The sequence below is a fragment of the Oncorhynchus keta genome, chromosome 3 (genome assembly GCF_023373465.1).
Source record: "Oncorhynchus keta strain PuntledgeMale-10-30-2019 chromosome 3, Oket_V2, whole genome shotgun sequence".
Taxonomy (NCBI): domain Eukaryota; kingdom Metazoa; phylum Chordata; class Actinopteri; order Salmoniformes; family Salmonidae; genus Oncorhynchus; species Oncorhynchus keta.
Window position 1 is genome coordinate 10,287,227 of NC_068423.1, and position 15,072 is coordinate 10,302,298.

At 41.5% G+C, this 15,072-nt stretch overlaps 1 protein-coding gene across 2 annotated transcripts in view; it reads right to left on the bottom strand.

The window, feature by feature from the left end:
* The window catches only part of rab11fip3 (RAB11 family interacting protein 3 (class II)), a 49,849-nt gene that overhangs the window by 27,091 nt on the left and 7,686 nt on the right, over positions 1-15,072 (bottom strand). For both annotated transcript variants that reach the window (XM_035748199.2, XM_052488576.1), the window contains exon 2: positions 1,585-1,678. In XM_035748199.2, the coding sequence (XP_035604092.1) occupies positions 1,585-1,678 (94 nt within the window). The remainder of the gene's footprint in view (positions 1-1,584; positions 1,679-15,072) is intronic.

Consider the following 15,072-nt stretch of genomic DNA (forward strand, 5'->3'; position numbering starts at 1 on the left):
GACCAGTGCAGAACACTTGTAGCCCTGAGCTAGGTTAGCTATTTTTTTTTTTTTTACCTTTATTTTACTAGGCAAGTCAGTTAAGAACAAATTCTTATTTACAATGACGGTCTAGGAACAGTGGGTTAACTGCCTGTTCAGGGGCAGAACGACAGATTTGTACCTTGTCAGCTCGGGGGTTTGAACTTTCAACCTTCCGGTTACTAGTCCAACGCTCTAACTAGGCTACCCTGCCGCCCCTGCAGGGACAGCTATACAGACAGATGGACTGGAATTCTGACAACCAAGTGTGAGAGGCCTGGGAAGTTAAGGGTGACTCTTTCTCCTGTCCTTTGTGAGGTCTCATGAAACGGATAAGGAGCTGACATGAGAAGAAAGACAGAGAGACGATCAGAAACGAGTGGGGGGGAGAGAGAGTGAGAGAGAGAAAGAGGAGACACTGAATTATTCAGGTGAATAGGACTCAGCCCAGTCCCTCTCCCTCCCTCCTTCATTCTCTAGCTGAAACCTGGCCTAGCAGAAGTCCATGTGCCTCGTGTCTCATGCTTTCCAGAATATTACTTATTAACGGTCCGGGTAACTGGAGCGTTTGTAACCCAGAAAGCACAGGGAAAAACTCCAACACAGACTAACATCAAAGCAAAGAGCTGTGGTGGCAGCCAGGGCAACAACACTGTTGCGATGACATCAACACAAACCTCTGCAGCACGCTAACACAGCTAGTGTGTGATGTCAACACTGTCTCTGTGTTGATGATGATGATGTCAGCATAGCCCCAGGGTGACATTCTTTACCATAATGGCAATATTGTGACTCATAACAGGATTGCAGTGGAATATTTGTTTTTAGTATTCCACTGGTTTCGTTTGCAGCAACCTATGAGTTTCATGGGTGGGCTCAAAAATGGACATTGTGTAAACAAGCAGTCTACGGCCTACACATACTTTTCAGGACACATCTCTCACCCGTCCTTGAAGTGGATGAGAAAAACCTGATGACTCAGTAGTCAGGCACATGATACATTGCTTCCATTGTTTAGAAAATGAAGGTTTATAGTAGGCTTGGCCTTTATATACACTCCCACTTTTTCTCAACTCATGAAATGAGCTGAAGAGCAAAATGTTCCGTGAAAGAAAAACAATGTGATTTGAGTGCAGTCTGAATGAAATTGGGTCACTGTTTTTTTTCTCTCCCCTCCTCGAAACCTTTCACCTTAGCTAAATGTGAGCAGATGAACAATGGCCGCTGCCATCAGGAAGAAGCTGGGATAGATAGAGCCTGATAAGACCGACATATGGTACTGATCAACGGAGGCCCTGATCTTAAAACTGAACAGCTCTCCATACTGTCGCAGACTTAATGAAATGATAGCAATTTCAAATAGTTCAAATGATGATGTATTGGAGTCCATCCAGTGGATAGCGATACCAACTGATTGACAAAAGACGCCCCATTTTTCTTGGCATGTCAGTGAGAGCGCATAGGCCTCATTTTAGAGTTTTCAAAGGCGTTCCCAAATAAAGGTCCAAACTATGACAACAGTCATGGTCATCACAGCTTTGTAAGGAAGATCCTCTGACTCACCTCCATTGCTGATGGCCGAGATTCCTCGATGGAAGTCCTCGAAGCTGATCACCCCCAGCCCACTTGGATCCAGGAACTTGGTCAGATCCTTCACCTGTAATAATGAGACAGCCATGATGGACCTTTCAAACACACTTAAGACACAGCAATCAAAAAGCTAACTTCATCATATCATCAAATCAGCTGTGTTGCCCCGAGTGCTTTGTGAATAAATCACATTTCATTCTGTCCAAATGAACGTGATGTACGGGCAATGCTTACACGTGGTATGCATTCAAATTGAAAGGTTGTAGCTTTGCGAACACTAAGGACATTAAAACAAATGGACTACCTAAAATTACTGATTTCATTGAGCTCGGTCACGTAATGGAAATTTGTCAGGGACGGCAAAAACATAATTGAAAACCTGCAAAATGACTGAACTGTCTCACTGAGCCTTCTGTGGTTAGGCTCCTTCAATCGGTATGATGTTTCTTTTCAAGACAAGACAATGAGAACCAATAACAAAGTGCTCTGACCTCCACAGAATCATATGTTTCTGCACACGCAGACACATTTCTGATTTCATAACTCTTTCATAAAAGGTACATGGGAATGGGCTTCAATTTTACAGGACTGCAGTGTCCTCAGACAAGGTGAGCTTATGGGTTGAGCTCCAAGTGTCTCACCTCCCTCAATACAAGCCCAACACGTCTCTATAAACCTACTTAACCTGTTAAGTCGACCCTCTACTTTTTCGAACATTCTGTTAAAAATCGCGCAACATTTCAGCGCCCTGCTACTCAGGCCAGGAATATAGTATATGCATATGATTAGTATGTGTGGATAGAAAACACTCAGACGTTTATAAAACTGGTTAAATCACGGCTGTGACTATAACAGAACGTGCGTTTCATCGAAAAGTGCAGGAAAATCTGATCACTGAAAATGTAAATAAATATCCTTGCGCTACTTCCAGGAATTGTTCAAAGTGAACCGAATTAAAATGAGGCCGAGGTTGCAGTGCCTACAGCTTCCACACAATGTCTAGAGTCTTGTCATTTGATTCAGCTTTGATTCTTGGTCAAACCGAATCAAGGGAACCGATTCCCTCCGGTCTCCGACCGGATGTTTTGGTCGAGCTCTCTCCAGACATTTTTTCGAGACGGACACCTATAGAATTGACATCGCCTCCTGATGAATTTTATCGCTTATTAACGTGTACTAATACCTAAAGTTGCATTACAAAAGTATTTCGAAGTGTTTTGTGAAAGTTTATCGTCGACTTTTTGAATGTAAAAAAAATGACGTTACGTTATGAAACGCTATTTTTTTCCGTTTATCACACAGTCTTCATAGATCGATATCTAGGCTATATATGGACCGATTTAATCGGAAAAAAGACCCAATAGTGATTATGGGACATCTAGGAGTGCCAACAAAGAAGATGGTCAAAGGTAATGAATGTTTTATATTTTATTGTGCGGTTTGTGTAGCGCTGAATATGCTAATTATTTTGTTTACGTCCCCTGCGGGTCTTTTGGGGTGTTACATGCTATCAGATAATAGATTCTCATGCTTTCAGCGAAAAGCATTTTAAAAATCTGACTTGTTGCCTGGATTCACAACGAGTGTAGCTTTAATTCAATACCCTGCATGTGTATTTTAATGAACGTTTGAGTTTTAACTAATACTATTAGCATTTAGCGTAGTGCATTTGCATTTCCAGAGCTCTAGATGGGACGCCTGCGTGCCAGGTAGGAGCATGAGGTTAAACCTAAAGACACACACACGCATGCACTCTCTCTCTCACACACACACAACGCAAAACCTTGCTACCACTTGCATTTTACAACTTAAATAAAGATTTCTATACACAACGAGACAGAGTGCACCTAACCTGGCACTCAAATGACAAGATACAATCAGTTACGTGATGTCCCTGTATCCATTCCCCGGGTAACCTGGCAACAAGAGGTGGTATCCAAGGAGACTAGTGTTTGTGCTCTTTACACCCTAATGTATAAGAACTAGACTGAACAGCCAACATAAACATTGTTGTGGGGCTGAAATATGGAATTGGGGAATATGGAATGCACTTTATTGTTTTGTTTTCCAAAAGGTGAACTGCACTCACTGATTCCGCATGTGTTTCTTCTGGTGCTCATTAAGAAATTCAGCGGCCATTACTGAAGCCCAAACAAGAGTCGTCTTTGGGGTGTGGCTTAATGTGGGTGTATCTTGGGTGTGTCTTTGCCATTCAAATCACAACAAACAAACAAAAGCAGTAGTGAGTAACTCAGTGACAGCGAGGTAAGCTAAGATAGCTTTGCTAAGGAGAGAAGTTGATGTTGAAGACTTCTGCCCTCCTGACTGACTCGCCAACTCAAGATGATCTTCTGATTCAGTTCTAGGTGTAGGCTAAAGCTCACGCTGACCTTATGTTTAGCCAACCTGGGGAGCAGCTAGCTAGCATAGCAATATTTATCTGTCAAATTATATCAACATAGCAAGAAGTACCAGTGTCTGGAATGTGTTTCATGAGACACTCATTCGAAAACACCTTGCTACTAGAGTAGCTTGCAACTTGAAGTTTTATCACGTCATCTAAAGACATGTTACCGTGGAAATGATAACAACTGCGAGTTGAATTCCCAGTCTTCAGTCAGCTCAGCTGTCAACACAAATTTCTATTAAAAACACACAAAAATACGGTTTTAAGTGAGAAAAGGGCATTGGTCTGAAAAATAAAGGATATTCACATGAGCACCACAATGCCTACTCCACCCATGCTCTACTAAGGTTTTCCAGCACACAGCTTTGACCTACTACAGTAGCGATGTTGGTCTATTGTACTTCAAACAACGTGAATGCTTCTCAAATCGCCTCATTCATACACTTAGAGGAGGTGCTCCGACAATAATGTGAATTGTACCGCATTCACACCACACTAATCCCATTCCATGACCTTTTCAAGCTTTTTTATTATGTGAAAACAAGCTATGCTTTTATACTCATAAGACTTGATTCAGCAAGCTGTTTTGTCTTGTTGTAATGTGGTGCCTAACTGTACAACATTTTTCCTTACAACATTTTTATTTAGCAATACATGTCATTGAGAAGAAAAAAAATCATAAAATCTTTTTGGGGTCAGTAGGTGCCCAACATAACACCAGGTGGTGTGGACACAGTCCCCCGTTTATTAAAGGTCTATTGAGCCTGTCTGCATTCCTGATTTCCATAATCACTAGCTTACCTGTGTAAAATTGACATAAGCTCAGAAACACTTGTTTTGCAAACATGGTCCTGTTTTATCAATTGCTGCTGTGACATTTTTTTAAAATGTTTAATGAAAAATAAAACAATAATAGACTGTATCTTGATTAGATAAGTATTCAACCCCTTGAGTCAATACAGTCACCTTTGGCAGCAATTACAGTCTAAAAGCTTTGCAAACCTGGATTGTATAATATTTGCCTTTAAAAAAACATTCTTCAAGCTCTGTCTAGACAGCCAAGTCTTTCCATATTTTTTAAAGCAGATTTAAGTGAAAACTGTAACTAGACCACTTAGGAACATTCAATGTTGTCTTGGTAAGCAACTCCAGTGTATATTTGGCCTTGAGTTTTAGGTTATTGTCTTGCTGAAAGGTGAATGTCTCCTTGCGTCTGTTGCTTAGCTTTATTCCATTTATTTTGATCCTAAAACCACTCCCTAATCCTTGCCGATGACGAGGATACCCATAACATGATGCAGCCACCACCATGCTTGAAAATATGAAACTTGGTACTCAGTGATGTGTTGTGTTGGATTTGCTAATGCTTTGTAACATAATGCTTTGTATTCTGGACAAAAAGTTAATTTGCCACATTTTTTGCAGTATTACTTCAGTGCCTTATTGCAAACACGATGCATGTTTTGTTATATTTTTATCATGTATAGACTTCCTTCTGTTCATTCTGCCATTTAGGTTAGTATTGTGGAGTAACTACAATGTTTGCAACTGTTTTAAAATGACCATTGGCTTCATGATGAATCCCTGAGCGGTTTCCTTCATCTTCGGCAACTGAGTTAGGAAGGACGCCTGTATCTTTATAGTAACTGGGTGTGGGGTACAGAGCTGGGATAATCATTCGAAAATCATGTTAACAACTACTATTGCGCACAGAGTCCATGCAACTTATTATGTGACTTTTTACTATTGAACATATTTAGGCTTGCCATAAAGGAGTTTAATACATTTCAGCTTTTAAATGTTGTGCACAAATTTGTTTACATCCCTGTTAGTGAGCATTTATCTTCAGCCAAGAGAATCCATCCACTTGACAGGTGTGGCATATCAAGAAGCTGATTAAACAGCATGATCCTTACACAGGTGCCCCTTGTGCTGGGTACAACAAAAGGCCACTCTTAAATGTGACCCGTTTCAATAAACTAGGCGTATGTTGTGGGTCACTACTTCACAGGAGAGCAGTTTGAACGTAAGGTTTTAATATTTTTTTTTAAACACATGAACTTTCACGTGCCTTAATAACAAACTTGTATGCCTGTAAATACGAATAAAATTGTTAATTTACAAACCCAGTTGGTTAAGTCACAGAAAAAGACAGCAACCTTCTCGCTAGCCATGATTGGCTAAGATAATGATTCAGATGGACATGCCGAGAGATTAGTTTGGATTGGTCTGCCATATAGCACGCTTCTGTCTATTTGATCTGGTCAGAATGTGTAGGTAATCCTGTCTAACGTGGCGTAACCATTTCGCTGTACCGTTTACACCTTCTGGAGAGACCCATCCACTTAGCAAGATGTGGCTGGTGGTTATTGCATTTTCACGACCCAGTGTGTCTGGATATGCGTCATCTAATATTTATAAAATATTTTTATCTGGACACTTTCTGTTTACCTGGATTTTTTCCTTACTGTAGGCTACTAATTTTACCACTTTTAGTCTTAATCTTTACTACTCTACTCACTGTTTAGCACATGACCTCACATGTGAATCCTTAAAGAGATGGGTGGGACTGGCTTAAGAGGGTGTGAACAATGAAGAATGAGTGTAGACAAAGGAGAGCTCTCCAGTAGGGACCAAAATATTCAAAGGCCATTTTCTCAAAAGTCGAGTTTACAAGTTATCAACTTTCAAAGCAGAATGACTTTCCAATTGTTCCTCAAATGCAGTGTATGATATACCATTTTGTAGCTCTGGCTCTGCTTTAATCTAATGTAAAAAAACACCATTTCAAATTTTTCTACAGAAGACGCCTATCAAGGCGGTCGGTCACAAATGCGCAATTTTGTCACACAACACAACACTTAAGTCGAGGGTGCGCACGGAATTGGCATGCTGACTGGAGGAATGTCCAACAGAGCTGTCCAACAGAACCGCCAATGTTGTTTTAGAAAATTTGGCGGTACATCCAACCGGCCGCACAACCACAGACCATTTGTAACCACACAAGCCCAGAACCTCCACATCTGAAGAGTATTTGTGTCTGTAATAAAGCCCTTTTGTGGGGAAAACTAATTCTGATTGGCTGGTCCACTGCTCCTCAGTGGGTGGGCCTTTGTCCTCCCAGGCCCACCCATGGCTGTGCCTCTTCCCAGTCATGTGAAATCCATAGATTAGGGCCTAATTTATTTATTTAAATGAACAGAGGGGTGTTGTTTCGTTTGCTTTGAGACTTTCTCTGGTGAGAATGACTTTTTTAGCCAGAAACGCTGTGGAACATCCAGGTGTTCTTTTGCAAACATCAGATGTGCAGCAATGTTTTTTTGGACTGCAGTGGCTTCTCACGTGTTGTCCTCCCATGAACATCATTCTTGTTTAGTGTTTTACGTATCCTAGACTCGTCAACAGAGATGTTAGCATGTTCCAGAGATTTCTGTAAGTCTTTAGCTGACACTCCAGGATTCTTCTTAGCCTCATTGGGCATTCTGCACTGTACTCTTGCAGTCATCTTTGCAGGACGGACACTCCTAGGGAGAGTAGCAACAGTGCTGAACTTTCTCCATTTATAGACCATTTGTCTTACCATGGACTGATGAACATCAAGGCTTTTAGAGATACATATGTAACCCTTTCCAATCAACAATTCTTAATTTTAGGTCTTCTGATATCTCTTTTGTTGGAGGCATGGTTCACATCAGGCAATGCTTCTTGTGAATAGCAAACTCACATTTTGTGAGTATTTTTTATAGGGCAAGGCAGCTCTAACCAACATCTCCAATCTCATCACATTGATTGGACTCCAGGTTAGCTGACTCCTGAATCCAATTAGCTTTTGGAAAAGTCATTAGCCTAGGGGTTCATATACTTTTTCTCAACCTACACTGTGAATGTTTAAATTATGTATTCAATATAGACAAGAAGAATACAATAATTTGTGTGTTATTAGTTTAAGTACATTAAGTGTCTATTGTTGTGACTAAGATGAAGATTAGATCAAATGTTATGACTAATTTATGCAGAAATCCAGGTAATTCCAAAGGGTTCCCATACTTTTTCTTGCCACTGTACATACATTATTGACTGCTCAGTGTTTTACACCAGCAGAGGGTCTGTGCTACTTCTTCCACTCATGCAGCAAACGAGATTTGCTTAGAATTTCGTGGCATTATTTTATAGTATGAAGAATACAATTGAACATAGCTGAATAAAATAGAAAGGATATTTTCTCCAAACGATTTGGGGGAGTGCGCTCTGTGTTGAGTGGTTAACATAGAAACATGTCCTCCTATATACGCTTAATTTAGAGTCATGCAACTTTAGATGTGATACAAATGTTGGGCTATATGTTTTGATGAGACTAATAATGATTTGAAAAAGTTGCATGAAAGGCATGAGCTCTTCTTAGTTTTTTTGCGCAGGCTATACACACTCTCATTCACAATTTGACAAGCATTTCATAATGCCTCAAATTTCCACCTCCATCCCGTTTGTGTGGCTGTAATGCCCCCTAAAATCCATGCATTTTGTGGCCAGTGGCCATTGTGCCCTTGGGCTGAATATAATAATTATAATTACCTTCTCTTGACTTGTGTGCCGAAGCACCTCTCACTCACATGGCTCTCTGTCAAGTGATCGGGTCTTTCTCACAGGCTACAAGTGAAGGCAGACTGACTTCATGACCAAAAATGAACATATTTACACTTTGTAATGTTTCTGACTCATATTGATACCACATTTATAACCAGAGAAGTTGGTTCTAGGAGGCAGTTCTCTTTTAACCTGTTAAGTCGACCCTCTACCTTTTCAAACATTCTGTTAAAAATCGCGCAACATTTCAGCGCCCTGCTACTCAGGCCAGGAATATAGTATATGCATATGATTAGTATGTGTGGATAGAAAACACTCAGACGTTTATAAAACTGGTTAATCACGGCTGTGACTATAACAGAACGTGCGTTTCATCAAAAAGTGCAGGAAAATCTGATCACTGAAAATGGAAATAAATATCCATACGCGACTTCCAGGAATTGTTCAAAGTGAACCAAATTAAATGAGGCCGAGGTTGCAGTGCCTACAGCTTCCACACGTTGTCTAGAGTCTTGTCATTTGATTCAGCTTTGATTCTTGGTCTAACTGAATCAAGGGAATCGATTCCCTCCGGTCTCCGACCGGATGTTTTGGTCGAGCTCTCTCCAAGACATTTTTTCGAGACAGACACCTATAGAATTGACGTGTACTAATACCTAAAGTTGCATTACAAAAGTATTTCGAAGTGTTTTGTGAAAGTTTATCGTCGACTTTTTGAATTTTAAAAAATGACGTTACGTTATGAAACGCTATTTTTTTCCGTTTATCACACAGTCTTCATAGATCGATATCTAGGCTATATATGGACCGATTTAATCGAAAAAAAGACCCAATAGTGATTATGGAACATCTAGGAGTGCCAACAAAGAAGATGGTCAAAGGTAATGAATGTTTTATATTTTATTTGTGCGGTTTGTGTAGCGACGACTATGCTAATTATTTTGTTTACGTCCCCTGCGGGTCATTTGGGGTGTTACATGCTATCAGATAATAGCTTCTCATGCTTTCGCCGAAAAGCATTTTAAAAAATCTGACTTGTTGCCTGGATTCACAACGAGTGTAGCTTTAATTCAATACCCTGCATGTGTATTTTAATGAACGTTTGAGTTTTAACTAATACTATTAGCATTTAGCGTAGCGCATTTGCATTTCCAGAGCTCTAGATGGGACGCCTGCGTGCCAGGTATGGGCAAGAGGTTAAGAATAGGCCACGAAAAATATTATCACTCCTAGTTGTGACCCAATTTCTATAAAGTTTTAGATACAAATGCAGTATGTTGCAATTACACATCCCATACTCATTGTGCTGTCATTCCATACATGTATCATTTACAATTAGCTGGGAGGTTACGGAAGTTTGTGGGCAAAACACAAGCAGAGGCCTTGGGAAAACGTTCAACATCAACATGAGAGTAAACCGAGACAATAGATGACATAGTGCCACAATAGATAACATAGTACCACAAGTACAAATCTGACTGGGCTTAGCATGACCATTCAACAGAGGCTTTAACTTTGTGAATAGACTTTCCTGTTCTGCACTTTTGTATCAGTTACACACCCCCAAACAGTCTATCTGCTTAGCAAACATAAGCTACATCTAGAGAGGTAGCAGCTGAAACTCTTAGCAAACTGTGGATTGACTTAGCCTGAGAAATACAGCCCTCAAGGCGATAGACCGATTCACTTTACCTGCTTGAATATTAAAGAGATTCTGAAAGTAGCGTTCACGAGCCACGTACAGATATGTACACCATGTCATTGCGCTCTCACGCTCTGCTGTGTGTGCATCTTGCTAGTTGTAACTCAAATGAAGAGGAGCTGAACCTCATTGGCTGAAACTCAAATTGCTAGGGGACTGGCCCAGGTGGGGTAAAATGGCACTGAACAACTTCCAGTAAACAGTTGCTTTCAAATCAGGGATTTCGAGGCTAATTGAGGTAAAACAGTAATTCTGCTCAAAGATTATGCATGTACGAACTACACATTGACACATCCAGCCCAAAGCGGGAGGTTTAAAAAAATACTTACTAGTTGCCAAAGTTCTGGAGCATGTCTTTAAACACAACTGAAGTTTGAAAGGCAAGATCAGACTTGTTTGCCTTATTGGTGGGTTAACACTGAAATGTTGATATAAGATTTCAGGTTAAATTTGATAGCCAAGTGCTCGCTGCTATGCAAATCTTTCATAAATTAGGTTGGTCAGGAAGTGGATGGCGGTGAATAGATGGGTCGTTTAAAGCGGTTTAAAGTTTATAAACAGCAGTAAATGAGATGGAGATTTGACATTTGGGAGGTGAGAGTGAGTGGGTGTCTCCCTGCACTTGAGCTTTCGATCCTCCTCAGAACAGGCCACAGACAACCGGAGTGCCGGGTCACCACAGCACAGGAAACACCTCTCTTCACACCTCCAGTTAGAGAATTGGTGAGACCAGCACACGTAGGTGGGGGTTTCACTACTGTCAGTGCTGTGCTTTTGTAGTCCTGACAGCAAAAAAGGCAGGGAAGAAAGACCCCACCATATGTACAGTAGCCCAAAGAGAACGGCCCTGGGGGGACAGTCTGAGGAAAGCACTAGTCAGAATACTTCACGGGCCAAAACGGGCATGTCCTTCCATTTACATGGCAGTGAGAGCCTGGATGGATGGTGGTTTTTCTGGGTTTCCTCTATTTGTGTCTAATCAGTGCTCCACACAGGCCACAGTTGTGCAGTAAGACGCAGTAACATGCCGGGAGTGAGATGCTTATTCCTATGGGGGGTTTCACAACAGCTCGTCTTCAGCGGAGTATTACTGTGCTGAATAACTATTCCTGACACTTCACTAGCAATAGCCTAGATGGATAGGGAGATGGAGCTAATGGGAGATTCTCTCTGTGAACAACAATGGAACACACACACACACAGAAACAGGATGGGGGTTTGGGACAGGGCATCGGACATTCCGCTGAGGATTAGTGGGAATGTACATAAAAGCAGGACAGGGGAGGCTGACTGGCTGGCTGTCTGTAGAGGGGAGAGGGAGGTGGATGGACAAGAGCTGCCTGCCACCATCACAATGCAGGGCCAAGAGCTTTGTGTGGAAACTAGGTCAAAACCCACTGGAGTGTTGGTTGAAAAAAACCTTGTCCAATTTGTGATCTTCCAATTCCCTGATACTGCCATGTCTTCACTCCTGGGGTGACCTTATTTTGAGGGTGATCAATGTGCGATAACGGAGGGTTAGGATTGTGGCTGTGAGATATGCAGCAGGGCTTCCTGTACAATACACATAAGTTACTTATTTACTGTAACATTTTCTGATCATCAGACCTCAGGGAAATCAAAACAACTGTGAGACAGACTAAAAGGCTGAGGTGGCTAGACTGGCTACATCATGAATCCCCGCCTGCAGTGTAATCTCTTTCATTTGCTCCGCTCTTCCCTCTCATTCTCATTGACTCCACCACATCACATTCAGGCTCTTCCTTCATCTCCATTGTCTTCTTCGTTTTCTTTTCTCAGCCCAGTTACATTTTTATCCCTTGCCACTAACTTGTCTAACCCTTCAGCTCTAGGGTTGAATGGCGGGAACCCGGTTACCGAGATTTACTGCCCAAAACCACTCCTTTTCCTGGGATAAATAACTGCGAGAAACCAGTAAATTATAATCAATTATTTATATGAACAGCAAGGCGTGAAATGGAACTGTTAAATTATATGCAAAGTCTAAATCTGGCTTCCCTATGGCCTCTGCATGATGAATCACCAACGCTCAGGGTGGGGACAGACAGCCCATCTCAGTATGGAGCGATGCTCACAATGCATGTAGACCTATCATCTCATGGTTTTTCTTGGAACATGTATGCCTACATTTGCTGCAGCATAGTCTATGCTACAGTAATACAAAGACCGAATGTATGTCTAATTTATCCATCTCCATCTGGCTTTCGGGGGTCACCTTGTTTTTTAATTGTAAAGATTAGTATTGTTTTTTTAATTGCAGCTGTAGTTTTAAAAACAGCCTATCACTAACGTGAGCACTATCTTGCAGTCTTTCTCTCTCTATCAACTCCATTTAAACTGCATCCAAAATAGATAATCCTGTTCTACACTGAACAAAAATATATACGCAACATGCATCAATTTCAAAGACTTTACTGAATTACAGTTCATAGAAGGAAATCAGTATATTGAAATAAATGAATTAATCCATAATCTACAGATTTCACATGACTGGGCAGAGGCACAGCCATGGGTGGGCCTGAGAGGGCCTAGGCCCACCCACTGGGGAGCCAGGCCCAGCCAATCAGAATGATTTTTTCCCCACAAAAGTGCTTTATTACAGACAGAAATACTTTTTACATCAGTACCCCAGTCTACCTCATTATATTAATCTTCCTTTCCCCCCTGACCCTTCGCATCTCTGCATGTCTGGCAGACCATCCTCAAGCTGAACCTCTCCTCTCCTCCCGGGGAAGGACTGCCCGTTCCATGATCTCGCCATCACGGTTGACAACTCCATTGTGTCCTCCTCCCAGAGGGCTTAGCCACTGTCAAAGGTCATTCCGTGATGGAGTATATAGATTTACATTCAAGTCATTTACAAGAAGCTCTTACAGTGCCGGCGCAGGTCGGAAATAAACCAGGTATGGGCTCTCTGCCTGTGCCCCCTTGAACTTTGCATCGCCTCTAACCCTAGGAAGCTCTTTGCCACATTTCAGGATTCAAACATAAAGATATAAAACTGTATTTTTTGTGAAGAATCAACAACAAGTGGGACACAATCATGAAGTGGAACGACATTTATTCAATCAACCTCCGGAGATATTTCAAACTTTTTAACAAATCAGTCCAAAACTGAAAAATTGGGCGTGCAAAATTATTCAGCCCCTTTACTTTCAGTGCAGCAAACTCTCTCCAGAAGTTCCGTGAGGATCTCTGAATGATCCAATGTTGACCTAAATGACTAATTATGATAAATACAATCCACCTGTGTGTAATCAAGTCTCCGTATAAATGCACCTGCACTGTGATAGTCTCAGAGGTCCGTTAAAAGCACAGAGAGCATCATGAAGAACAAGGAACACACCAGGCAGGTCCGAGATACTGTTGTGAAGAAGTTTAAAGCCGGATTTGGATACAAAAAGATTTCCCAAGCTTTAAACATCCCAAGGAGCACTGTGCAAGCGATAATATTGAAATGGAAGGAGTATCAGACCACTGCAAATCTACCAAGACCTGGCCGTCCCTCTAAAATTTCAGCTCATACAAGGAGAAGACTGATCAGAGATGCAGCCAAGAGGCCCATGATCACTCTGGATGAACTGCAGAGATCTACAGCTGAGGTGGGAGACTCTGTCCATAGGACAACAATCAGTCGTATATTGCACAAATCTGGTCTTTATGCAAGAGTGGCAAGAAGAAAGCCATTTCTTAAAGATATCCATAAAAAGTGTCTTTTAAAGTTTGCCACAAGCCACCTGGGAGACACACCAAACATGTGGAAGAAGGTGCTCTGGTCAGATGAAACCAAAATTGAACTTTTTGGCAACATTGCAAAACGTTATGTTTGGCGTAAAAGCAACACAGCTCATTACCCTGAACACACCATCCCCACTGTCAAACATGGTGGTGGCAGCATCATGGTTTGGGCCTGCTTTTCTTCAGCAGGGACAGGGAAGATGGTTAAAATTGATGGGAAGATGGATGGAGCCAAATACAGGACCATTCTGGAAGAAAACCTGATGGAGTCTGCAAAAGACCTGAGACTGGGACGGAGATTTGTCTTCCAACAAGACAATGATCCAAAACATAAAGCAAAATCTACAATGGAATGGTTCAAAAATAAACATATCCAGGTGTTAGAATGGCCAAGTCAAAGTCCAGACCTGAATCCAATCGAGAATCTGTGGAAAGAACTGAAAACTGCTGTTCACAAATGCTCTCCATCCAACCTCACTGAGCTCGAGCTGTTTTGCAAGGAGGAATGGGAAAAAATGTCAGTCTCTCGATGTGCAAAACTGATAGACATACCCCAAGCGACTTACAGCTGTAATCACAGCAAAAGGTGGCGCTACAAAGTATTAACTGAAGGGGGCTGAATAATTTCGCACACCCAATTTTTCAGTTTTTGATTTGTTAAAAAAGTTTGAAATATCCAATAAATGTCGTTCCACTTCATGATTGTGTCCCACTTGTTGTTGATTCGTCACAAAAAAAATGCAGTTTTATATCTTTATGTTTGAAGCCTGAAATGTGGCAAAAGGTCGCAAAGTTCAAGGGGGCCGAATACTTTCGCAAGGCACTGTATCCAGAGTAGTGATTTCATACATTCATACTTTTTTCGTACTGGTCCCCCATGGGAATCGAATCCACAACCCTGGCATTGCAAGCGCCATGTTCTACAACCTCTTCTTGTTCCATTTTCTCTGCTCCGATCCACACGGTTCCCTGACTGTCACACACACACACATACACACCTCTTCCTGGA